This window comes from Phycodurus eques, chromosome 10 (genome assembly GCF_024500275.1).
Source record: "Phycodurus eques isolate BA_2022a chromosome 10, UOR_Pequ_1.1, whole genome shotgun sequence".
NCBI lineage: Eukaryota > Metazoa > Chordata > Actinopteri > Syngnathiformes > Syngnathidae > Phycodurus > Phycodurus eques.
Genome location: NC_084534.1, coordinates 23,317,075 through 23,344,817, shown reverse-complemented (window position 1 = coordinate 23,344,817; position 27,743 = coordinate 23,317,075). Strand labels below are relative to the sequence as shown.

The 27,743-nt window shown below is 39.7% G+C and overlaps 1 protein-coding gene across 4 annotated transcripts in view; it reads right to left on the bottom strand.

Moving 5' to 3' along the window:
• Window positions 1-690: 690 nt before the first annotated feature.
• LOC133408370 (potassium voltage-gated channel subfamily D member 3-like) overlaps window positions 691-27,743 on the bottom strand; it is a 64,653-nt gene continuing 37,600 nt past the window's right edge. For 3 of the 4 annotated variants that reach the window (XM_061687185.1, XM_061687183.1, XM_061687184.1), the window contains 5 exons: window positions 12,924-13,086; window positions 10,138-10,239; window positions 3,307-3,399; window positions 2,985-3,220; window positions 691-2,425 (listed from right to left, as the gene is read on the bottom strand). In XM_061687185.1, the coding sequence (XP_061543169.1) occupies window positions 2,200-2,425; window positions 2,985-3,220; window positions 3,307-3,399; window positions 10,138-10,239; window positions 12,924-13,086 (820 nt within the window). In that variant the 3' untranslated portion in view covers window positions 691-2,199. The remainder of the gene's footprint in view (window positions 2,426-2,984; window positions 3,221-3,306; window positions 3,400-10,137; window positions 10,240-12,923; window positions 13,087-27,743) is intronic. The other variant, XM_061687186.1, reaches the window with a different exon arrangement.

The window sequence follows — 27,743 nt, the reverse complement described above, 5'->3', positions numbered from 1 at the left end:
TTTTAAATGTATTTATAATTTTGACAACTATTCAAGTTTTCAATATATTTTTTAATTGTAGTAATTCTTCTACACTTTTTGAAGAACAATGAACTATTTGCATCAATAATACTGTAACACTGGTTCATGTTTCCACTTGCATTAATACTTTGTATTACTGATTTAATTAGTACTGTTTTTAAATGTATTCTTTTTTCATTAACAATTTAGAACATTATTATTTTACGTTTTGTAATAATAATAATAATAATAATAATAATAATTATAATAATAATAATAATAATAATAGTAGTAGTAGTAGTAGTAGTAGTAGTAGTAGTGGGCGGCACGGTGGACGACTGGTTAGAGCGTCAGCCTCACAGTTCTGAGGCCCCGGGTTCAATCCCTGCCCCCGCCTGTGTGGAGTTTGCATGTTCTCCCCGTGCCTGCGTGGGTTTTCTCCGGGCACTCCGGTTTCCTCCCACATCCCAAAAACATGCATTCATTGGAGACTCTAAATTGCCCGTAGGCATGACTGTGAGTGCGAACGGTTGTTTGTTTGTATGCGCCCTGCGATTGGCTGGCAACCAGTTCAGGGTGTACCTCGCCTCCTGCCCAATGACCGGTGGGATAGGCTCCAGCACGCCCGCGACCCTACTGAGGAGAAGCGGCTCAGAAAATGGATGAATGTTAATAATAGTTGTGGTCCCAAGCAAAACAGAAGACAAATGTTGACAGTTGCAGCAGATTTTAATGGTCATGTGACACTTTTGTCAGTGCAAACAGGAACAGTCACACACACACACGCACACACAAACATCCAAGCCAAGACTTTTAAAGAAATGACAAACGAGCAGATTTTCATTCACTTTTCCGCATTGCCTGTGAGAAGAACATATTCATATTCAGAATTCATATTTGTGTTACTTTGAAGCAGTTTTGTCACAATATTTCCTCCATTTAGAGTTTTTACCATAACACAGCAATGCAACACAAATGAATCCAATGACATTCAACGAGGTCACTTGTCAAAAAAATGACTTTTTGTGTTTTTCTTTTTTTTTTTTTTTTTGGTATGAAATTCAACTGAATTTGTGCTAAACTTTGACAAAACAACCAAATGGGATCTGACGCAGCAGGAAATTAGTTAAACATTTTGTGGCTAAACAAGAAGTTGTTCCTACAGGAAGAAGGCCTTAATGACAATAGTAATAATGACACAGTGCTCATTAAACTGTGTCATTATTTTATATGCATATTTTTATAGGTTTTAAATACATTTGAAGCTTGTTGCCACTTCATCTTGTATAAAAATGCGATCATCATTTCAAAATTCAGTCAGAAATCACTGCAAATTTGTGTACTTTTACCTGAAAAAACTTAAACTTCAGATTTTTGAAGTTCCCCAAATAAATGCACATTTTCTTACCTTAACATCATTTTGGACAAATCATATAATCATTTTTAAAAAAATTTTTGTTGCTCCGTTAGCGGGATGATATACATTTAGCCACTGTGATGCAAACACACGTTCCATAAAATACAGTGAAAACAAGTATTTTGTTCGCATTGCTCCCACTAGAAATAGTGCAAAAACACTTTTTAACTTTCAGTCGACGCAAAGGCGACCCAACACTTTTGTTCATAGAGCATATTCATTGAGTAGCTTGTTCCGCACATGCGCTGTTTAAGAAAAACACAAATGGAATGTTAAAAAAATAAAGCGACTAAAACACACTGTTTTGGCTCGAGGTTTTGACCTGAATAACTGAATACTTTTGGCGAGAGAAGTGGGGTGCCAGTCCACACAAGGTCCACCCAGTCAACCTTTTTTTTTCGATACCACTTGTCCTCATTAGATGGAGCATATTTTGACTTTTGGCGAGAGAAGTGGAGTCCACCCCAGACTGGTTGCTGATATAGTTTTATAAAACAAAAATGAATGTAAAATTGTGTTTTTGAATTGACACTGCGTATAAAATGCCGTTTGTTGACAACACACTCAAACAAACAAATTCAAGTTAGCACAAAGAAGACTTTTGAGACAACAAAACATTCTTTGAGCTATTTAAGTAGAGTTTGTAGAAGCTGAACAGCGCCCCCGGCTGGACTGATACGCCAGTTGCACCGCAGTGTCTCTCCAAGGCTCCACTGTGACAAGGTCACCTGTGTCCATCCTTGTCCGTCGCGTATTTACAAAGGGCTCGCCGGCGAAAAGCGTCACAGGGCCGACATTTTGACGACGTTGGCCGAGCTGGTGGTGGTCTGGATGCTGGGGCCCGGGGAAGGGGGCGGCGGCCTGCGGGCGGGGGCCCCGTGGAGGTCATCGGCGTCGGGTGCGGTCAGGGCGGGGGGCGACGGGAGGCTGACGATGGCCGTGGTGATCCGGCCGCCTTTGCAGTTGAGCCTCCCGACGTCGTCTGCCTTCAGGTTGAGTTTTGAACGACTGCAACGAATCAAACTGGATGATTTACAGTATATCACCGGGGTCAAACTGGTGGCCCGGGGGCCAGATCCGGCCCGTCACATCATTTTATGTGGCATCGCGAAAGCAAATCAAAATTGCTCATTGTCTTCTGGTGTATTGCGATATTTGCGAGCATTTATTTATTTTTTTGTTACCAATCCCTCTTTGAAAAGAAATGTAATAGTTGAAAAACATGTTTTTATAGAGTTCTGATTTCAAAACTGGTTATTCATCAATGTGTTTCGTATACTGTATGCAATTACAGTATATGAGGTTATCTTTCATTTATATGGGTTGTGTTGGAAAATGTATGTCAGAAAAAGATTTGCCCAAACTGGGTTCACAGTCGCAGCGGCCCTCCGAGGGAAGTCATAACTACGATGTGGCCCGTGACAAAAAGGAGTTTGACACCCCTGCAGTATATTATTTCATGTCAACTGTTGGTGCCTTTATACAATGTTTTGCTTTTTAACGTTATTTTTTTTTATTTCAACACTTTAAAGCAGCAGAAAACTCGATTGTCAGGATTGCGTTTCACCTGGCGGAATGCGACGGCCGATCAGCACACTGGATGTGGACGGCGCTGAGCTCCTGCAAGGGCCCCTGTTGGTTGGGTCCAGGCCGCAAGGTCGTGTTCCTCTTGGCCCCGCGGCCGCAGCAGGTCGGCGTCGCGGCGTCGCGGCTGCTGACCGACGCTCTGCGGGAGGGGAAGCGCTGCATCACGGCTTCTAAATAGTTCTGCTCGTACAGCTGCTCGTCTACGAATTCGTGAGCCTGGAGGAGGGGGAAATGCGCGTGAGAATGTTTGAACATATGAAGAGGAGGCAGGAGAGGGCCCAAGTTGGTGGTCTTGCACCTACAGTGGTTTTCTCCAGACAGTGCAGCAGATGGTGGTGTTGGCTCTCTAAAAGACACGACGACTTGGGCAGCTTCTGCTCGCCGGCATTTGCACCCTGACGCAACAAAGTCAGCAGCTGTTAAAAACTCAAACCAAGTCATGTTTATTTTTTTTATTTTTTTGACACCTAGATTCTTTTCTCTTGTCAACCGAGATACTTGTCGTATACATATTTTAAAATCTAGATAATTGTCCTAATTTGACCTAGCTGCTTTATCAAGTGGTTCCTTGAGTTACAAGTTGAACTTGTTTCAAAACACAAATCATATTTCACCATTCAAATGCATAGAAATGTCATTAATCCGTTCCAGTCTCGCAAAAAAACAAAACAAAACCAATACAACTGTTTGGCAAGTATTTGTGTTTTCTTTTTTTGGACAAAAATAGCATTGTATATTGGTGCATGTTACAAAAACACACAATAACGACATAACTGTTCAACTCGCTCAGTGCTCTGTAGCTCAGACATCAGTTTGTATCGCAAATCATCATGCTCGTGAGTCAAAGCAAAAACTCGTCCCAGTCATGGCTAATTTCGTAAAAAACTCGCAAGGCTGGTCACTCGTATATCTCAAGGCACCCCTGTATATTTTGAAGGGTTTAGTTTGGATTTATGGTCAGGGTTAGTGTCAAATTGGGATTAGGGTTGGGATAAGGAATTGGTGTTAGGGTCAAGGCTGGGGTCAGCGTTAGGGTAGAGATTGGGTTCCAGCATTGTTATGGTTGTGGAATGTGTTAGATTAGGTTCAAATCTACATCATTTTATCCATTTAAGAATGGATACAGCTCTAGATCCTTTTCCTTGTATCATCGTTTTGCTTTAGAAAAAAAAAATCCAATTGTTTTGTGCTTTCAAACTTTACTCACCCTATACATCTTTTAAAAATCTGATGATTTTAATTTTTTTTTTTTTGGAATTCTTTACTTTTTTCCTTCCCCAAAAGTCAATAAACTATACATTTAGATCTGGCTACATTATCCATTATTTTATTTGTCAAAATCCTAAAACCTTTTTCTTTCATCTTTTAAAATCTAGATTCTTTTGTGCTTTTTAGATACTTGCCCAATAAATATTGTTTTTTTTCTTGAATCTAGATAATTAATTTATTACTATATTCTATTAATAGGGAACTGGTGCAGGGAACGATAATAGTATATTATCGATACCTACGTGTTGGTAATGGTTACGTATAGACACTAGAATATGAATTATTCTTTAATATTGCTTATTTATTGATAAATAAATAGAGATTAGAAGTAGGAAGAGTTACATTTCTATTTCTACTCGTCCTACTCCTTTCCAAACGTGTAAATGATCAGGTAAATGTAAAGTACCGATTCATTACCCACGTTTGTGTTGATTGTTGTTTTCCATTTTTTAAATTTTTTTTCATTTTCATAAATAAAACAAAAACTAAATAAAAATAATTAGCTATACCCCAGATGTCATTTATTTTTCTCATGTTAAATTTTGCTTCTATTAATTTTTTTTTTTTTTTTTAATAATCTAATCTATGTTTTTGAAATATTAATCACAAAAAAAAAGACACTTTGCTTGTACTGGTCATCCACTTGTTGGTCTAAATTACTTCCAGTAATTATCAACAGTACTGTAAAAAAGTGCTACAGAGCACTAGTGGATGCTGTCAGCAGCCTTGAAGTAAGCCATTTGTGACGCTTCTGACATCAAGAAAACAAACAACAACAACAACAACAACAAAAAAGCAAGATTATGGATTAGTTTTCCGAACTGGACTTTCTAAGGGTTTCAAAGAAAAGAAAGATTCGTCTCGAGCGTTGCCAAGTAAGATGAATAACAGTTGATTTGTCTTTCAGCGCGTGCGCTCAAAGGGTTCGGGTTAGGGGCGATCAAACCGCAAGGATTCTCATCCACATTCCACGCACCCGTGAAGGCAACTGTAAGAACGTGGGCTGAGGAACATGACAGCTTCTCGATGATTGCGTTCTTCCTTTCAATGCATCAAGCCTTAACGCTTGGCTGTCTTTTCACTTGAACCAAGGCAACGTTACGATACTCAAAAATGCACAAAATCGGGTGTGATGTGTTGGTAGTGTGACTCACTCCCTTGTCGAGTGGACATAATCTTAAGGACTTTAAAGGTTAACTGGAAACTGGCAAAATTACCCCAAAAGGGTCGTTTAAAGTCCTTAAGATTTTGTCCACTTGCGACCAAATTTTAACCAGATGAACACATGGGTTATGCTAAGTTTCAATTTCTGTCATGGCATGTGGGTGGAGAATGCAAGTTAACTTTATTGACAACAGCAAACCCTCACAGCATCACTCCAAAATTCAGCCCTTAGGAACATGGAATTTGGTAGACGTGTCTTGCATGAGTAGACCCACCAAAAAGTCTCAAGAAGCCAAAAAGACACAACCTGTCTGCCATTTTGGTTTGAAGCGGCCATTTTAGAGTCAATTTGAACATTTCGATCATTCCTTCAGAGACAAACATTATCCTGTAGGTTTTGTCAATTTGCTACCAAATTTCAACTTCAAATACAAGGCAGATGAAATTGCAAAGATTTCGAATTTTCATCACGGCATTTGGCCTGAGCACAGAAGAAAACTTTGATGACTCGACTGAAAACATGAAACCCTGATAACGGCGCTCAACAATTCCGCCCCCAAGGCTGGTTTCACTTCGGAAAATTAAATTGATGCCATGCCTGAACAGATACAGGAAACCTGCCAATTTGGTTTCGAGCTGTTGTTTTTGGGTAATTTGGGCCATTTCTAGCGGTCCTTCAAAGATGAATTTACCCAAGGAATTCCCCCAAAGCAGGTTTCACTTAGCAACATGAAATCTCGTCAAAAAAAAAAAAAAAAAAAGTCTCAAGAAGACATGACTGAAAAGCTATCGGAAGTCTGCCATTTTGGATTGAAGCAGACATTTTATGCTCATTTTGATTGCTTCTTGCAGTCCTTTAAAAAACTATTTTTGTTGTCCAATTATTCCCAAATTGGAAGCACGTATGCTATGAAAATGGGTGGTGCTAATTTATGAAAAACATGTTTTTTTACTCATCCTGTTTTACTTTTTTTTTTTTTTAATTTTGGGAAGAATTGTTATAAATTCATAGGCGGGTATCTCAATGATAAATTCAAGCTGTCTAAGAACATTCGGTCTTGAAATTTTGTTGAAACAAGGACATGGGATAAAAATTGAAGAAGGCGCCCAATATGATCATGAGCCTGACATGAGCCGCTAATAAACTCAGTCAAAACAAATAAGAATCCAAATAGGAAGCCAAGAGGCGGCGGCTGATTTAAGTGACAGAGAAAACGGTCACATATCGCTTCACGACCACTGACGGGCTCGACGGCCGCCGGCGTGCCGCTGTAATGTGATTCGCCGGCGGCCCGGTGGGAGATTTGCCGAGGGCCACTCGCAGATGGCATTTATATGATAATGCTAAAACACCGGCGTCGCCTCCCGACTCGATTAGATCCGAATGGATTTGAGGAAATGGAAGGCTATAAGCCATGTGCTGGTGTTAACAGATACAAGAAAAGGAATAGAGGGCGAATGGATGAAATGAAGCGTAAAGTAACAATTAGATGAGCAGATACATGAATGCGAAATTAGAATTTTGACATTAAGGACATTTTCAGGGTTCTAAGCAAAAACCTTGTCTTTTTGTTTTATGTATATAATTGTGTCCAATGTCCTAATGATATCCGAGGTCATATTATGAATCCATATGACAGTGGTTAGCATATTTTTACACTGTGTGGGCATTCAGAATGCACATGAATTTTGGTTCTGTAGTTTATTTTCAGCTGTTATGACAGCCAGAAATCGGAAGTTTGCGAAGCCACTGAAGAAGCGCCTCTGAGGATTTGTGCCACCCCCACTTTGGCTGCCGTGAACCTTCAACTCGCTTTAACCTCCACAACACACATCTTAACTTTTCAAGCAGAGCTCAAGCTTCTTATTGATCTTGTCATGTCTTAGCAAAAAAGCAAAAAATATGTATCTAGTTTATGTCATAGTGATGGGGAACCAGATGCGGCCTTTTTGTCTTTGAAGGAACATGAGTCTTTTTTAAAAAAAAAATATTATTACCCATCCATTTTCTGAGCCGCTTCTCCTCATTAGGGTCGCAGGCGTGCTGGAGCCTATCCCAGCTGTCATCGGGCAGGAGGCGGGGTACACCCTGAACTGGTTGCCAGCCAATCGCAGGGCACATAGAAACAAACAACCATTCGCACTCACAGTCACGCCTACGGGCCATTTAGAGTCTCCAATTAATGCATGTTTTTGGGATGTGGGAGGAAACCGGAGTGCCCGGAGAAAACCCACGCAGGCACGGGGAGAACATGCAAACTCCACACAGGCGGGGCCGGGGATTGAACCCGGGTCCTCAGAACTGTGAGGCTGACGCTCTAACCAGTCGGCCACCGTGCCACCTATTATTATTATTATTATTATTATTATTATTATTATTATTATTATTAATATTATTATTATTATTATTATTATTATTATTATTATTATTATTATTATTATTATTATTATAGCGACTCTGCCTTCTCCCATTGTTATGGACTATTAAGTGCCACACTAGAAAGACGATGAATAAAGTCACATTTTTCAAGAGACCAACATTTATTAATAATTTAAAAAAACTGTCAGTTCTATGAGACTTAAGTATTTGTTCCTATAAAATAAAAGGAGAAAACTAAAACAGTTTAAAAGAAAAAGTTTTTTTCCATATAAGTTGTATATTTTTATTCGTGTCATCTTAAAAAAAATTTTGGGGTGTTTTTAAATATAAACATATAAAATCGAAGCAAATCTAATCATACAACAATACAGTTGTATTTCTTTCTTTTTTTGAGAAAGAAACTGCCCACATTTAGAGAAAATGCCTTTTATAAGTGCATATTTTCCAAAATAACACAGTATATATTGTTAGCCTAATAGCATAATTGCTATTATTACTGCTATAAAAGCTTACTTGGAAGTACTTTTTTTGCGTACGGTTCTGCAAACTACCAAATTGTTAGCGTAATGGCATAATTGCCCAAGTCATTTTCCAACATTTTTGTTAAACAAGAAAAAATAAAAAATAAATTTCAACAAATAAGAAGAGTCCAGTTGCCCTGATTCGACCTTTGCGGATTACCATGACCTGGATCATTGACAATCTACACAGAAAATAAAATCGAGTAAGAAAAAACAAAATTTTTAGCAAGCACATTTTTGTTTTTTTATTGATATTTTGACAGTAAGTTAAAAATGACCAAGGTCATTATGTAATTAGTCTAACAATATTTAGCATGCTCTTTTGATTGATGATTTCTGACAAGATCAAAGCCCTTTTTTTTTTTTTTTTTTTTTTTGTTAAACAAAGTCATTTTTCATAGATTCCAAGAAATGACCTATTGTGAAAACACATTTTTTTCGAGAAATAAATTGTGACTTGAAGAAATGGCTACTTTTTCCTCCACTCAAAAGATAAGAACATTAATCTCGTAGTACAGTATATATAACTTTTCTCTTCCCACTGTGACCTCCTTTCTACATTGTTCAGTGGTGGACTTTTGAAGTGTAAAACATCTCCTGCACACTCCTTTCACACACGTTATTTAATTATCACCGTGAGCAACAAAACTCGGCGGATAAAAGTTTAAATCTTACTTTGGTTTTGCAAGCCAGGCTTAAATCAAAGGTTGGAGTGCAGACAAAGTGGGAAAAGTAGCGTGTGTGATTACGCTCTTATCACCTCTGCCCTGGGAATGTCATCATTCCGACTTGTTCTGCTCTTTATCGCCTTTGGAAGGACTTTTCAAATGTTCCTTGGTGAATTAAGGCAGTAATTGTCATTTTGAGGGCGTGTAAAAGTGTGCGAACGTGTGTTTTGCGTGTTAGAGGTGCGAAGCTATCCACTTGCAATGGAGTGCAATAATGAATATTGTTGGACAAGGACCATTGTCATTCATCTGTCATGATGAATGACAATCTGTCATTTTTTTTTTTTTTTAAATAAAGACATCTGAGAGCAGCCTCTATTCTTTCTTTTTATGCAACTTCATTCTCATAACTGCATGCTCGTTATGTTCGGACTCCATTTGAGTTACGTTACAATTTATTTTCGTCACGTGAGAGCTTCTTATGATTTCATTCTCAAAACATTGGGACTTTATTTTTGCAATGTTATGATTTAATTCTTGGAATCTTACAACTTCATGACAGTAACACTGTGACTTCATTTTCGTAAAACTGACTTTCTTCCTATAACGACTTCTCATAAAGTTACAAATTCATTCTAGCGACACTGAAATTGATCACATAACATTCATGAAACATTATGACTCTTTCCTCACAATATTATACTATTATTCTTGTTATTTTACAACTTTTTCTTCACTTTATTTTATCTTCAGCTGGGTCGGTGCTCTGGTATTTTTTTTTCATTTAATATAGAGCATTCACTTGTGAAATTCATGTGCAAAAATGAACCTGTCTCATAATTATAAAGCTGCTTTTGAATTCATTTCCTGAGTGTATCTGTCTGCCGTCTGACTTCCCTTAGTGGGCATGTTTGCCATTTGATCTTTTTTTGGCAGTTGCGATTGAACCCTGTGAAGTCTGCAAAGCAACAAGTGGATGTACAATGTTAAGCTATCAAATAATGTTTCAGTTTTAAAATGTATAATAATATATTTTTAAAAAAAAAAACACACGCACAATTGCATTTAAGGGCGCTTCTTCCCTAATCTACGGCACTGTTGTTGTTCGAAGAGTCAGAGGTCAAGCCTCACCGTCAGCTCCAGCAGCTCGTTGAGGAGTCCGTTGCGTTTGCTCAGCAGGAAGGCGTTGGCGCTGCCGGACTTGGCTAAACGTATACGGGCCAATCTGGCTTTCTGGATAAAGAAAAAAAAGAAGACGTGCGCAGCACGTCAGGCAGGTGGGCGACATCTTACATACGGTATAATGACTTCTTGAGAGCTTCTAACTCGAATGTCGGGACTGTTGTAAACCCTCGCGAACAATACATTTATGCTAGCTAGATGAGAAACCCACCAACGTGAAAAGCGAGACCTGAAGTGAAGTCCTAATTACCGAAAATATTTTTGGGGAAATCACTTCAAGGCCATAAGGAGAAAACAAATGAATTTAAAAATAGCAAGTACGGGGTTTGCTGAGGATGCCATGTTTTCTCATGCGACTGCGCTAACTAGTCGCTGCACGCCGTTCGTAATCTCGAAACCTCATCTGCCGGTCGTCGCCGTAAACCGAGGGCCGTGTCCCTCTAAAAGCACCTCACAGATAAACTATCTCTTAGCATTCACCGCATAAGAGCAATCCTCTTAAATTGCTTTAGCCCCCATATGCTCTCCTGTGTCCCGCATTCCAGTCGCAGCTTGAAAGAGCTTGCGAAACGCGACTGGAGTTAAACGCTTTCAATTCTCTCGCTTCTCTTTTGCGCTTTCCGGAGGGAGGCGTCGCGCTAAACTAAACGAGTCAGCCCCTCGGAAAGATGGATTTGATAACTCAGCAGAAGGAGGGCGATCGAGAGTGGCATAGGGAATGAGCGAGAGATGATATCGTAATGAAATTTTCTCAAATGAAGAAGATATTAGGGCAGCTGTGAAGGATATGAAGCTGCCTCAAGTGCTCTTAAAAGTGAGCCGATCTCTTCGACCGGGTTCTGCTTCTCACACTCCCTCACGCGGCCCAATAAACTAGACCTGGCAGAACTCGTCGAGCCACGGAATTCGTTTGGGAATTTTTGGAGATTGTGGCTGCAGATACCTGCAAAGCAATATAATGATCACTGATGATGATTTTCGCGCATGCGTAATGGAGCGTGTCCGTCTCTGTTGCGTCGCATTAATGAGAGAACGAGTTTGACAAGCAGAATGCTGCTTCGGGCTCGTCTCGCTTGATCAAAGGTTGCGCTTGACACGAGGACGAAGGGTGTGAGGGAAAAACCGACTCTGACGCGGCAGGAAGTCGATTGCGATTGGTCGGGCCTGGGAGCATCTGTCACTCTTTCGATGGTCGATCGAGTCCTAACGGAGGTCGAGTTAAGTTTACTGAGCTCTGACTTTGTCGGCGGTCGAGTTTGTTTAAAATCCCAAATATTCGGGATGAGGTTTAGAGAAAAAGCTCAGTATTGGCGAGTGCAATATTACGAAGGAGTGTTGACAATGCACGCTAACATTACGCATCGTCGTCTTCCGCACAGAGACGTCGCCATATTTAAAGGGAATGAGAGGAGCCGCTTTGATCGGCGGCGAATAGAATCGGCTGGAGACACGCCCCCAGCGGCGCAGCCCGGCCATTCTCGGATCCGCCGGGGTGCGCTGGTCTCCTGAAACAGCAACATCGGTTTAACGTGCCACGAGCGCACGCCGCTCATGAAATATAGAGCCCAGAATGTTGCAAGAATGAAGTATCATGCTGTAATGTCGCGAAAAAAAGTTGTCGTGTTATGACCATGAAGTTGTTACGAGAATAATAATAATAAGGAAATTGAAATGTTACAGGAGTCCAGTTATGTCAATGAAGTAAATGTTGCGAGACTGAAGTCATAAAATTACTGGGATTGGAAGTCAGTTGTAAAAATGAAGTTTTAATGTTATGAGAATAAGGGCATATAAAATAATGAGAAAAAGTTTTCATGTTATGAGAATACCGTCCTACTATAAAGACGTTAATGAAGTTAATGCCAACATTATTTTGAATGCTGTAATAATTGAATGCCACTCCTCCACATGCTTAATGGCGCGTGTTTTCCGTTTTCCGCCCGCTGAATTAACGTTGCCGGCGATCTGTTGTTGTCATTCACGAATGATGAGCGTCTCATTGTCCCTCTGACGGAACGTCAACTAATAAGGCTTGTTAGATTTTGCTTGTGAAACTTTCCAAGCTCGGAGTTGCGGTGAGGCAGCAGAAAGTTTTCTTCAAAAAAAAAAAAAAAAAACTCAACGCTGAAAGTAAAATTTCAAGTGTAATTCTACTCAATGACTGGAGCTTCTTCCCACTCTGCCCAAAGAAGGATAAGGATTTTGCTGGCATATTTTATGACTTATTCCTTATCCTGCTACTAGTTTAAATTATTTTTCAGACTTTTTCTCATGAATTTATCACTAAAACCGAGGTTCCGCTGTAACTATATCTGGTATTTAAATTCATTTGTGTTCTTTTCTTATTTTACCTAATGAAGCGTCCACTGAGTGTTTATATAAGACACTTGAAGCAGTTAAATACGTCAACGTCCTCAATTTGTTCGCAGCAAAGAAGCCCTTCGTGTAATGCTGTGGAAAAGGTCAGGCCCACCACGTGAGAGCAGCGAGTGGATAGCTAACATTTAACACTCGGCTGTAGTGTGTGTGTGTGTGTGTGTGTGACACGTACAAGAATGTCAAATAAAAGGGAAATACATTTCTGAGTTCCTCTGCCTATCTGCCACAACTCAACTGGCATTATTACCAGAATGTGCTCAACTGCAGAACAGAACAAGTTCAACAACGACGACAACAACAGCAATCAGTGAATCCTGCTATCCACTTCCCGTGTGGTAGTCGATAAAGAGGCCTACCTTCTGGGCACGGCGCTTGTCTGCCCTCTGGTTCTGGTGGTAAATGCGGCTGAAGTTGGATACAATGACGGGCACAGGCAGGGCGATCACCAGCACGCCACTCAGCGAGCAGATGGACCCGAAGATCTTTCCGGCAATGGTCTTTGGCACCATGTCTCCGTACCTGTAGATGATGTGGATTGTGTTCACAATATGTTCACACTCAAACCTCAATGGTGTTTATAGAGTAAGTAGAGTATTACGTCCACAAAGTGTGTATCAAATGGACTTAATTTAACATTGTGCTGTCCATTTGGTCGTGCTGTGTAGATTAATCTCAGTCATCCAGGTCTTGGTATACCACAAAGGTTCAATCGAAGCAAGCACACTCTTTGTGTCTGTTGACTCTCTTGTATTTTGTTCTTGTTTTCCGAAAATGTTGAAAAATGACTCGGACCATTATGCTAATTAGAGTAACAATGTGATGGTTTGCAGGACCATGCAGAAAGTATTTCCGAGACAGCTTTTCCTCGCGGCAGTGCGGAGACCAAGGAAGTAACCATTGCGGTGCAGATTTGGATAAATGTGCAGATCAGGGAATGTATTTCAATTCTTCACAATTAGTGTCAATGTCTTGAGAATGGAACAGTCCGGCCCCAAATCCAACTGGTGCTGTCTGTCAGTGAAAGAGGACAAACCTTCTGGAGAACAGCAATCCAAGCAAGAGGGGGTGGGTGATAAAATGTGTCTCATTGTGTTGTGCACAATCGTGCAACAGCTCACCACAGGCAAGGTGTCAGATGCACACGATGACTGACTCGTAATATCCTTGAGCAAGGCACCTTATGACTCTTATTAATGAACTGTGCAACAAAATGAGTCTTGTAGCGACTGTTACCAACTGCAATGTTCACAAAGGAACATCGCACGCTGTGATTTGATATTGACTTTTGAGGCATTTTGCTGGCTATCGCTTCCCCGCCTCCATCGTGAGCCCCGAAGCTCTTGAGTCTTTGTGCTGAAAAGTTCACTAAAAACTGGATGACTGAATCCATTTTCTCCTGCGTAGATTTCATACACTGCTGCTTCCTCCAAATTTCTGCTTCACACACACACACACACACACACACACACAGGAGGTATAGGATCTGTGGTAACCTAATGACTTTTGTATCATCCATCAGTGATTCTCAAAGTGTGGTACTAGCACCAGCGGTAGTACGTGGTCTGTTGGTACACCAAAGAATCATTGCCCAAGTACAGTTTAGTTGGATTTAACTTTTTAGTACAGTATATTTCCACTCAATATTTATAGAAATAAAAAATATTTAAGAACTTTTTTATAGTTTTATTTAGGTACAGTTTTCATTTAAATGTCAGATGCAATCAATTTTAATTGTATCATGATTCAATTCAATGTTTTATTTTCCTATATTTAAGTACAGGGTTAATGTTCAAACTGTGCATAATACACTGAAATTGTTGTAATGTGTGTTTTAATGAGGAAAAATGTCACTCCATAATATTGCACTTCATTAAAACATTCAGTAATTACATAATTGACTAGAATTTAAAAGAATTCAACAGTTTTTGTCACATTGCATTAATTGAATGGCCACTGTGCTGCTTGCTCTTTCTGGTGTGCCCTCCTTAGCCACATGGGCCCAGTTTAAAACAGACAGACGGATATACTGGTCATTGAAACTTCTCAACTCCTCCAGACTCATCAGTACAGCACTAATACGAGCCATTTTTCTCAGAGGATAACAAATATGTGACTGTGAGTACTGTTATATTCTCTATCTTCATGTGTTGGTGCACAGTTTGTGTTCAATCATTTGCTTAAAGGGTTACAGCACTGCACCATAGATGCTATTTAGCGTTAGTATTAAGCTAGTGGGCGGGGGGGGGGGGGAAATATTGCTTTGGCCCCATCTAATTAGTGGGGGTTCACTATATGTATATCATTTTTTTCCCCCCACATCTGTGCTTTACTGATATGTCTCATATTGGGGGGGGGGGGATGTACACATATCAAAGATGATGTACGCACGTTGCAACAAAGGCATAGCAGTGGCTAATGGTTGTAAAGTCAAAGTTATTATGTGACCTTATCTTGAAAAATATTATTAAGAGGGTGACATGTAATGAGAAAACGATCTAATCTGAATGGGAAAAAAAAAACGATTGTAGGAAATGTATGTAAATGTGTTTCATCCTTTTTAATCTGTTTTTTCAGTCTTTGTCAGAAGTGCGGAAGGAACAGCATGCTCTGGGCAGATGATGTGATGAAATTCAAATCAAATGAGAGAAGGAGAAGGAGAAGAAGAAGAAGAAGGAGGAAAAGGAAGAGGCACTGTGGAGCCAAAGAAATCCCGGGAGACGGAAAGGAAGCAGCAGCAGAGTCACACTTTGTTACAACGGCGATGAAGATCATCAACTATCGCTGTCGCAAGGGCAACCAAAGGACGATGAAATGTTTGTGTTATTGTTGCCTTGACAGGTGTAAAGAGCTCACACTGTAATTTGTCATTTTTATTTATTTCAGCAAGATTGATGACTTGAACGCCAGAACGTGAAAATCCGCTGTAAACATATCAAGGAGCAGAGTTACTGGACCCGCAAGTCATCAATCACCCATACACACACAGCAGTTTACCTCTTAAGCCTTACTTCAATAACATATTCATTTTCCTTCAGAATACTTTTTTTAAAAAAAACAGGCGGGATGTCACATTTGAGTCTCATTACCTTTAGATGCATGAGTGACTGGAATCTACAGTTTTCCATAGGGGGATCAAAAATGACCCATATCAGAATGCATGTTATATGGATTTTTGGCTAAGAATAATCATTTGCATGATCAATTCAGTTGTTTATCTTATTTGTAAAGAGGTCAGTAATTGTGCTCAAATATATGTTGCTTACAGGGCAACATACCAGTACAGTAGATGCTATTTAGTGCTAGTGTTAGCAGTGCTAATGGTGCTGGCTGGAATGGCGCCCCAGTTGCCACCTCCCTGGTTGGATTGTTGTTGATATTATTATTAAAAAAACAAAACAAAAAAAAACAAAAAAAAGAACAGTACATTATTTCTAATTGACAGTGCAGAAAATGCACAAACATAAATTGATCATGATTTACTTGCTGGTTTGGACCATAACGTCAGAAAATAGGCAAAAATGGTGATCATTATTTCCAAAGTAAAAAAAATAATAATAATTTGCATATCTATCTTGCGTATCATATTAGCATGTTTATTTTGATGGAACAATGTTATTATGACAAATATAATTATGAATATTTACTTTTGGAAGGCTGAATTTGGGCTATTTGAAGTTAAACAAGGTCTCTAAATGAATAGTCAATAATCAAAAATTGTTGATTGTTGATTAGTCGATTAATCATAGCAGCTCTTAACACAATTCCGTTTTTTTTTTTTCAATTCGTGGCAATTCCATGTCAAAGAAGTAATAAATAGGAACACAGAAATTGGCATTCTTACAGTTTACGAGGCGTCGACATACACATCAGCATCGAAAGTAATTTGGCGTCTACTGTATTTTGAGTTTGAACTGTTAACGGGGGGTCCATTACGCACATATTTTCACAACAGCGAGGGTTCACTGAAGTTGCCAGATGAGCTAACGGGTAGCCGAGTTTCTTCGATTTCTTCTTCAGCCGAGACAGAGATGAGTTTCATTTTCCATTGTATGGTCATCTTCCCATTTCTACCTTTTTTTTTGCCATCACTGGTACCCTTACATATTGGCCTATAAAAGCCAAAGAAAACGCAAAGCACACTTTTTTAAAGGGTTTTCGCAGTGGACCAAGTGAAAAAGTGAGAAGCCACATGACAGTCGAGGTGATAAATGGACTTGCTGTACTTGGCAGCTTGCAGAATGGATGAATATTAAGCAGCACAATGTGTGCGCTTTGAGAAAAGTTTGGCCGCGAAATAAGAAGAGACCAAGACAAATGTCTTAATTGTCGGCGCAGGCTGTTGTTGAGTTGTTGCTCCCTCATTGACTCTTTTAAATGAAGTGCGCACAGCTCGGGCGGAGCAGGTGACGTTAAAGCCCTCAGCCTCGGATCTAAACGCGGGTCGTGATGGATGGCGTTCGCTCTTGCGGCGGCTTTAATATCCCCGGTGTAAAAACAGACATCACTTTGTTTCTTCACCTCCCCTTAATACCAGGCCGCTCCCGCAATACGGCAGGTGGTGTGCGGTGCCGCCTTGCCTCCGCCCGCATTTGATTGATGGTCAAGAATGCCATTACTCATGGGCAATTTTGTTGAGGTATAGTTATGTTCTAAAGCAGATGAGAGAAAACAAACAAACAAAAAAAAAACAGGCTTTGCTGTATACAATGCTCTTTTACAAGAGTGTTGTAAGAAAATCTTTGTTTTTTTGAAAGTCAATTATGTATCACAGTGCATAAACATGGCAGACATGCTGCACTAAAAATGCATGAAAATGTGATTCTTTCCCATAATGTCACAATATCCATCCACTTTCGATACCGCTTATCCTCATGAGGATCGCACTACACCGACAGAAATGGAAACAGTTCAATACAGTTTTTTCTATGATATGACAATTGGCTATTGATCTATTCTGTCATTCAGATAAGAGGATGTGTTCAAATGTCCCAGATAATCATTCCAACATTGCTATACTTGATTTCCAGAGGGTATGAAATAATAGTTTTGACCTATATGCAAATTTGTTCCTAGCGTTTCTAATGCTGAGATGACCCGTAATGATCATAAATGGCTGTCCTTTCGCTTGCTCTGTTTGGCCGCCCGCTCGCTCGCCGGTAAAGTGGACTGACATTTTCTAAACTGCATGAGTCTTTTTTTTCGCTGGGCTTATCCAACATGGATGCCGGCAAGATGTTATTAGCCTCATTCCGACTCGGAACAAGGGATTAAGATGTTTTTTGTTTGCTTTTGTTTTTGTGTGTGTCTTTCTGGTAAATCCTTGAAAAGGAAGAAGAGGCGACGTTCATGTACAGTTACCTAACTGTGTCTGTCATGCATTTATGATGACGTGTAAAACGAGCTAATTAAAAGCATTTGTCAGAATCCGCCTTGTCACACTCACTTCGCAATAATTCAAACGGCCCATCAAAACGCTCCGATATATGACACATCTTTTTTTTTGTGGGTAGTTTCAAATGTGTCGTGCCAGATGGGCATCATAAGCATCTGGGAACATTTGAGGAAACAGCCATAAAGTTTACGTTACGTTTTAATGATCTTGGTATTCAATTGCTTGCTTGATTTCAATGGAGGACCCCCTTTATAACACAACTATCATCGGGAGCAGTTTTCAATCAATATTTATCTAATAACATGACAATAAGATTTTTTTTAAATATGTTGAGAGATGTTGATTGATTGATTATTACATTTGCCCTCCACTGTCTGAGTGAGCAGTCATTGTGAGTAGAAGCCACTGTAATTACAAAAAAGCCAGACTCGCCATTGGCCAAGCAGTATATGGGGCGGGGCATGTCGTTGTGCGAGACAAGAAAGAGGGCATGTAAAATGTACACATTTTCCCACAAATGTTTGGGAGATTTGTTATCGTCCAATGAAACCAAAGTGGAACTTTTTGGACATAATTCCACAAGTTATGACGCAAACACAACACTGCTCATCGCCAAAAAGAACCGACTCGGGGCTGAACGACTTCAGATTTTTTTGGGAGTCGATGCTAAAGTGATGTTAGTCGATGTTAATCACTGACTCAGTCCGTGCTGTCCTCGGTTGGACAGGCCCCACCCATCAAATCGTAGATCCAATCACATGAAGATACCATCAGGGCCTCACAGACAGTCGGACCTTGTAATTCACGTAACACAACTGCAGGACTTGTTTGTTTAATTTTTTTTTTTTTAATGCAGGAGGAGGGGAATGCTTTGCAAAAAAAGCATCGTTGCAAAGCCGCACTTGTGCTACGTGGCTTCTTCCAAGAGTTTTATATGAATTGACTGTGACTTAAGGTGTCTGTGATTTGTGATTGGATGAGTGAGTCAGTGGGCGGGGCCAGTGGAAGGAGGATGAGGGTCGGGAGCGTGTCTGTGGGATGAAGGCTGAGAGTTGAGAGAAACGCTAGTTGGATATTTTCTGTGGCGACATTAACCGTTCATCGTAGCAATAATCGAAGTTATTGATCGACCGCTGCTTGTCTTTGTTTCATCGTCTAAGCAGCTTCAACGGTAAATTGCCTGTTTTTTCACTTACAGCGTTTGGTGAATTCACTAGCAGCTAGCGCTGTCAAATGACCAGTTTCTTTTTTGGTAAAATATTGCCAAACGCTTGAGGCACCGCCGCTAGCTTGCTCTGCGAACACACCACCTGTTGATTTCAACGAGGCGTCAGTGTTGTTGCTAAAACACGTGACTGGCGATTAATCGACATCAATCTATGACAGTCATTGCGCAGTGGTAAAGTCGACACGTCAACTAGTCGACCCGTTTGTTCGACCGCTAATACCTACAGTTGAGGCATGGTGGCGGCAGCATCCTGCTTTGCGGCTGTTTGTCTTCAGCTGAAACTGGGGCCTTAGTCAGTGTGGAGGGAATTATGAATCGTTCCACTTCTGAATACAGTCAGTGTTAGCACAAAACCTTCAGGCTTCTGCTAGGAAAAAAAAATTAAAAATCATGGAAAGCCTACTAAAACACCTGAAATGTATTTGGGTTAAATCAGAGGCACTTTAAATGATGGCAGGTGTTTGAATGCAATAGGTTAATTTTGAATACAGCTACATCTCAGTTACAAGAGGGTGTGCACACTTGTGCAACCATGAATTTTTTTTTATTTTTAATTCCCCACTTGAAAAGATAAAAAGAAAGAATACAAATCTCTTGATTTGTCCAGGTTATAGGTCACAATAATGGTGGGAAACGTTTTGAAAGGATTTCTCTTGGTCTAATTGTTTGATATCACAAAAGAAAAATTGAATCGGAATGCGTGGACTTTTAATAGCCACTGCAGTATAATTATTCTTTTTTTTTCATTTTCTCTCTCTTCTAGATATACAGTATATAGTCCTTGCCATTCAATATGTACTGCAGTTATATATGAAACTTTGCCACTTTGTCGGAACTACACTAACGTCCTGTGACTTTTACGATTCAAATTCAATCTCGAATCTGTGAGCTATTGTACCAGAATGTTCATTAGATGAGACTATTAACTCCATTTGGCCCCTCTGTGCATCACTGTGGATTTCTCTGTTTTCTTTCTATTCTTTGGCCATTTTGTCAGTGCGTGCAATGAACACTTTGTGTGCTCTTTGAAAACCTTGGCTGACAACTTGGTCAACGCTAACCACACGCCGTGCCCTGTGGGGGTGAAGACAAATTCCTATTAAATTAATGTTATCGTTTTTTTCGGAGGGGGTGAAAAGCACAGAGAAGCGTTGGGACAACAAGACATTGAAGGTGGGAATTGTGCCAAAGCTTTCATATAGTTTAGAAAATAAGCACAATGACATAACATTAAACCTCATAATACCCCTTGGATTTCAAAGTATGATAGTTTTAAGCAGAACATTTCATTCTTCCATCAACCCCCCCTCATTAAAAAGAGAATTTGTGTCGCTGAATAGCAGAGAGATTTATTGAGCTGTGTGGTTAACATTTCAATGTACGTGAACGTGTTGAGATGATGAAATATTTGGTAAATTTGGAGCAATGTTTTGCAAGGTCGAAGAGTGCTTTTCAATCTGGAGCAGATGTATTTGGTTGGTTGATGACTCAGACTTACTGTTAAGGGCCATTAAATAAAATGCTTCCAACTGGTTATGGTGAATGACTGAACACATTGTTCCCCTGTTATTCGAGTGGGAAAAGCACTCAGCCTTGTCGCAAATAGCAAAATCCAAGAGAAACCCCAAAATAGTTTGTAATTGCATATAGACGCGACAAGATGGCGGAAAATAACTACTTTTGACTAAATGAAACTCCTCAACTCACTTGCATATAGTTCCTTGGCACCAAGATGCCACATGGCGGTGGCAAAGCACTACTTTTGTCTAAAAGAAGCTTTTTCCACTCACATGGCAATGTGAGTGGAAATGGCATGGCATGTTGATCAAAACATGACATACGATGTATTCAAATGCAGGGAACAGATTAATTCTATTGCCATCGTTTCTAAAGGGTCTTTTTTCCAATTTGTGGTAACGTTTACAACTACATTCATATCTTTTTTTTTTTTCTTAAGCAATACACTTTATACAAACACAGTACAGACTTACAAATTACAACCCCAATTCCAATGAAGTTGGGACTTTGTGTTAAACATAAATAAAAACAGAATACAATGATTTGCAAATCATGTTTGACCTATATTTAATTGAATACACTAAAAAGACATTTAATGTTCAAACTGATAAACTTGTTTGTTTTTTGGAAATAATCATTAACTTAGAATCTTATGACTGCAACACAGGACTGGGACAGGGTCATGTTTACCACTGTGTTACATCACGTTTGATTTTAACAACCTTCAATAAACCTTTGGGAACTGAGGACACTAATTGTTGAAGCTTTGTAGGTGGAATTCTTTCCCATTCTTGCTTGATGTACAGCTTCAGCTGTTCAACAGTCCGGGGTCTCCGTTGTCGCTTCATAATGCGCCACACATTTCCAATGGGAGACAGGTCTGGACTGCAGGCAGGCCAGTCTAGTACCCGCACTCTTTTACTTCGAAGCCACGCTGTTGAAACATGTGCAGAATGTGGTTTGGCATTGTCTTGCTGAAATAAGCAGTGGCGCCCATGAAAAAGACGTTGCTTGGATGGCAGCATATGTTTCTCCAAAACCTGTATGTACCTTTCAGCAGTAATGGTGCCTTCACAGATGTGTAAGTTAGCCATGTCATTGGCACTAACACAGCCCCGTACCATCACAGATGCTGACTTTTGAACTTTGCGTCCATAACGGTCCGGGTGGTTCTTTTCCTCTTTGGGCCGGAAGACAAGACGTCCACAATTTCCAAAAACAAATTGAAATGTGGACTCGTCGGACCACAAAATACTTTTCCACTTTGCATCAGTCCATCTTAGATGAGCTCGGGCTCAGAGAAGCCGGCGGCGTTTCTGGGTGTTGTTGATAAATGACTTTTGCTTTGTATAGTAGAGTTTCACGTTGCACTTACGGATGTTATTATGCTATTCGAATCCATTCTTCAAAAAAAGAGGCTTCAAGATGTTTATTGCCCCCCAGTGGAAGTTTACTGTCAAATTAAACATAAAACAAAGAGAATTACATCTTGTGTATTTAAAAACACCACAAAGCTTAGCCTTGCAATCCGTTAGCTTAATGCTAACACAAAATAGCATATATGTTGCAGTGCTTTAACTTTCTAAGCCATGTTATTGAACAGAAATGGTGCAGCAACACATATAGACAGACAACATACAAGATATCAGTTCACACAGTCACATATTTTTTAGCCTCTGTGAGAAACAACTAATATTAGTGCCATACTGATGAGCTGTGAGGAGGTGCAACTTCTTAATTAACGCAAGATCCAGCTGTCTTTTTTATACTGTAGCCAGGTGGCCAAGGTGGGCACACCACGAAGAGCAGCACAATGGCCATCCAATAGATGCAATGTTTGAAAAAATTTTTTATTTGTTTTTCCAATCTATTTAATGATGCCATTACTGTATGTTTGGTCACAGAGTGAATGAAACTCATATCTCAAGGCACAACTGCACTATACCGACCTTTTGAAGTTGAGCCATATTTTTTTTCTTGCTGTCTGTTATTGCAAATCATAGAGAGAAGGGAACTTTAAAAATGTAGTCGGTAAAAGCACTAGGAAATAAATTCAGAGCTGGCGTGATTGATGTGTCCATATAAAGTGGCAGGTAACCTTTATACAGTGACGCCGCTTGAGTGATGACTGCGGATGGCTCATTAAACACAAACTTTTTTTCTGAGACGTCCGAAATTCAAAACAACAACTTTAGGCTCTTCAAAGACAGGTGAATAGCATATTTTTGGTAGTAAGCTGTTTGTGCCACTCCCACGTGGCAAGAGCATCACTTAAATAGGATCATTTCCCTCAAGAGGAGATGATTTTTGCAGGGAAAACTAAAAGAAAATAGAGAGTCAGGAGTTTTTTATCCTCCTCAGTTGCTTTGGAGCATGACAGCGTACGAATGTGCTGAGTGGTTTATTACTTTATAGTGACGCCTGTGGACACTTTAACTCTCCAACCAGCTGTCTGAACACACGCCGTGATTCTTACCCTAACTTTAGGATGCTAAGGGACTATCTCAACAAATCTAAGTGCTTGGAGCAAAAAGCAAATGCCGAATTCTTCCATGATTGGGATGAAAACTAATTGGAAGATGAGAGATGAACAACCGATTCAAAGCTACTGCACTGCACAATGTAAGGATTTAAACATCCAGAACAACATGGGGCAAAATGCTGAGGGTGCCATGGCCTCTAGGGGGCGCCACATAATTTGATTAAAACTCGTTATTAAAATTAACTTTCCAAATGGAAACACGAACATCAAATGTCAAATGAGTCAAATGTAAAGCAATGCCCAGTGCATGATGGGCAACTGACATTGTCGGAGGAAAAAAACTAAAGTCGGGCTATAACGTGTGCATGTACTTTGATGTCTGCGTCCAAATAGAAATGCTATGGAAATCAATGAACTTATCCAAGACAGCGCATGGTATGCTGCCTGCCACTGTCACAAGCATTCTACATTTGGATTCTTACTACCGTGGAAATGCAATTACACAAATTTCATCTCTTCTACTGTACTAAAAAGCTATCGCTGTTCCATTAAGTCGCCCACTGGGCTACCCCCTCGCCGATGGTCTATCCCTGCTTACGTCCTAACCTCCAATCAGCTGTCTCCGCCGGAGCACCCGAGATGAGACCAGAAATGAACAAGGCTTTCTTTGGGATCTTTTAAAAAGCTTTCTAAGTAGGTTAGAGGAGAAAGTAGGCTGCTGCAGGAGGCTCAGGAGGCCCGAGGAGCTCCTGTTGCATCGCTCGAGACGAGTGGCATCCCACTTCACGGGTCCGCATGAGGAGAGAGCAGGTGGATGCGAAATTAGAATCAAATGTTTCTTGGAAGACACGGTTGGTTGGAGTGTGGGGTGATAGAGACAGGTCCGGTGGTCTGGTTTTACCAAACCTCAGAAGAGCACCGGCTCCATGTGTTCATGGGTCAAGAATGGAATAGTATATCGCTCAAGCTACACGATAAACCAGAAACCCCAAAGGTCTGGTGATAATCAGTTGAAAATTGTGAGAAGCAGAGAATTGTACCCATCTTACAAATTCTGCCTGGGTAATCAAACATATGAGCACAACTGTGTTTTCTAATTTACTAAATAAAAGTAGGGCTGTGAATTTCAAAATAAGAGCAAGTAAATTAAAAAAAGGATTACGTGTTCAAAAAAAGTGCTTAGCTTCAGAATAATTATTTGAAAAACAACTAACAAAATACAGATAATACTTCATGTTTTGATCATATGGGTAGAAGCAAAATCATGCATTGAAAAAATGCATTATACATAGGTAGAAGGGTTTTCCAGAATTTTGACGTCAACTTTGGGGGTCCGTATTATACATGGTACATATTATACATAATACATATTATACATACATTATACATGCATTATACACGATAAATTACGGCACTTTTTCTTGGTTGACCGTGGGGAAAATTTGTTACCAATTACATAATATATCGTCGCTGTCGCGCAAAAACCTAGTATGTCCAAATTTGGTGACGTTCAAATTTTGCCCCCCCCCCTAACTCTAACCCCCTGAACCACCACTGGCTTCAAAATACCATTAATATATATATTTTTTTGCAATCAATACATTGACTGATTGACCTTACGCCCATTCCTAAAAACTGTACTACAATTATGTAATTTAATTCTTGTATTAAATTCTAATACAATGCCTCGAGGTGTTCCTCAGCCAGAATAGGATAGACCAATAAAACGTAATGTTTTCACGTCGCTAACACGGAGTCATAAAAACAGACTCCTAATTATTGTTTTTGCTTACGTGTACTTCAATGCGCCATAAAAACAAGAGTGCCATATGAATGTAAAATTCCCTGCGACAGAGAAGTCATTACTTCCCACTCAAACATTTTAATCCTCCTTGTGATTTAAATTTGTTCTTTGATTTTGATGATAGCAGGAGTAAAACGGAGGTATTGTCAGCTGTGTCGTTCCGCTTCAGTGTCTACAATCTCAGTGCAAACAACTCAGATTCATCACAAGAACTGTTGCTATCGCTTTAAAAAGGCGGCCAAGCAACCTAGCAAAACAAAAAGATAGGTCATTTAATGGAATATCTTAATTAAAGTCTTGAGACAAACATGGAATCTAATTAAATGATAACAGTTGGGTTTTGCTTTGATTTGTTTGTTTGTTTGATTTTATGAGGCTACAGCGATAATGAGAGAACTACATATCCACAACGGAAGCACTGCATCACGTTTGAACAGTGCAAACAAAGAGCTGTTTTATTAAAAGACGCTAAACTAGTTCCACAGGAAGGTCTCTAGTTGTGTTCCTGCCGTAAAAAAACACAATAGGAATCTCATTTTAATCAAATGTAAAAAAAAATAAAAAATAAATCACTGAATGATCTTTGTTCTTCCAGGAGCCAAACATGCAATAAAACACTGCACCAAACAAAATACAAAAGTACAGTAATGAATCTACAGTGCAACTGCAAAGTACATTAGAGTACATTTTCCCCCAAAATCATTTTACTTTTTACTTGGCTTTTCATGGCATGTTTGCAATGTAAAAAATGTGTTCTGAGGAAAATATGCAGCAGATGTGATATGAAGCATCAATTTCAGTGTCGCTCAGAGGTGTCAAACGCGCCACATTGTAGTTACGGTTTTCCTCAGAGGGCTGTTATGACTGAAACCATATAAATGTTAAATCACCTCATCATATTATTACATGCACACAACTAATTGATGGATCACTAGTTTTGAAACAAAACTAGTGAAAAATCGTTTGTTCAACAACTGTTCAAGTAACTGTAAAAAGGCGTTGGTAACAACAACAAAAAGTTTGCAATATCTCAATATTATTATTTTACAAATGCCAATTTTATATTTTGAAACAGATATCAGCAAAAATCATGGAAGCTTCACAACTGATTTGTTTCCGCGGGCCACATAAAATGATGTGGCGAGCTGGATCTGGCCCCTGAGCCTTGAGTTTGACACCTGTGCACTATTCACATTGTCACATTATCAAAGCTGTGTTTCCTTGCTTTTTTTTTTGTTTTTACCCTTTTAAAGTTAGTAAGAGTACTGCTACTTGAGAAAAATATGACTCAAGTACAAGTAAAAAAGTAGTCCGCCAAATAAGTAAGTAAGACTCAGAGTTCAGTGAAAACACGACTCAAGTCCTAACTGGTGAGGAACTTTGAATGCCTTTCTTTTAAGCCGATTTTAAATTCTGCCACAAGAAATTGTCTGAATTGTTCAGCTGTGCTTCTCCCTCTGGTTTTTACCAGGCTTCACGAAAATGTGTCACTTTGAAACTTTGCTTCTGTGTGACGCAAATTCTTGATCATTGGGCTACTTTTAGCAAAAGCATTTCAGAGACCTTTTATTTACTGTTTTGAATTGTGAAAGAAATGCAAGATATGATGCAACATGGTGTAGTGGTGAGCACGTCTGCCTCAAAGTTCTGAGGTTCGGGGTTCGAATCTCAGCTTCCTGTTAGGAGTTTGCTGGCGTTGGCTTTCTCCGGGTAAACTGGCTTTGTCCCACATTCCAAAAACGTCTATTTTAAGTTCATTGAAGACTCTCAATTGTCTATAGGTGTGACTGTGAGTGGGAATGCATGTTTGTCTTATGTGTAGAAAATGAACGGACAAATACATAATGTCTCATTTAACAGTGGTTAATTTCCATGACAATTAAAAATGTTAAAACACTGCCTGCACCGTTAATAGGGTTTATGATACTGACACGGTGAAAATGGAATGGAATTTGTCAAAAAAAAAAAAAAAAAAAAGACATTGTGTGTAATTAACCCAAATATGGACACAATCTTACTTTAGTTGTTGTTGTTGTTCATTAGCTTAACAACGCTGCATGCTATACCCACAAGCATTTATGGAGCTCATTCAAAAGAGCAACAACCCCCCCCCCCCCCCCCCCCCCCCCCCTCCCCCCATCCTCTGATCTTCCTAATTAAGGCATCTGAGCTACAAGTGCTTTGTTTTCTTCTGTGTCGCTTCAGTAAATTTAGCCCTCTAGCTTCTGGAACGATGAGAAAGGAACACAGGGCCTCCCGTTCTCTCTCTCTCTCTCTCTTTTGTTAACTATTATTATTTTTTGAAGATACTATAAATGTGACAAATATCTGATATGATCATTTTAGCTGCATCATCAAAAGGGATGAGAGGAATGAGATTCTGCCTTGCATTATTCATCCGTGTTTGCGTTGGTTGCTTTCTATTGACTGCTGTTTCTAATATTTTGCCCATTTGCCCAAAAAAAAAAAACCTCAGCCAGGCATGAAAAACATGTCTGTTTGTCGGAAGAATATTTGACAGTAAACCTTTGCAGTTGGATGAGGTCGGCCAGCAGACATTTCAGATCCGCATGGCCAAAATTAACTAGTTGAATATGAAAAGTTTTAAGTTGGCTTATCCGGAGACAGTTTCCATCTGTTTGAGTCTGTCTCACCCTGCACTCAACCTTTAAACCGACAACAATCCTCCCGCTGTTTCCCTCAGCAAACATCTGCTCAGCTGCGATAGGTTTTGAAATATTAGGCAGCGAAG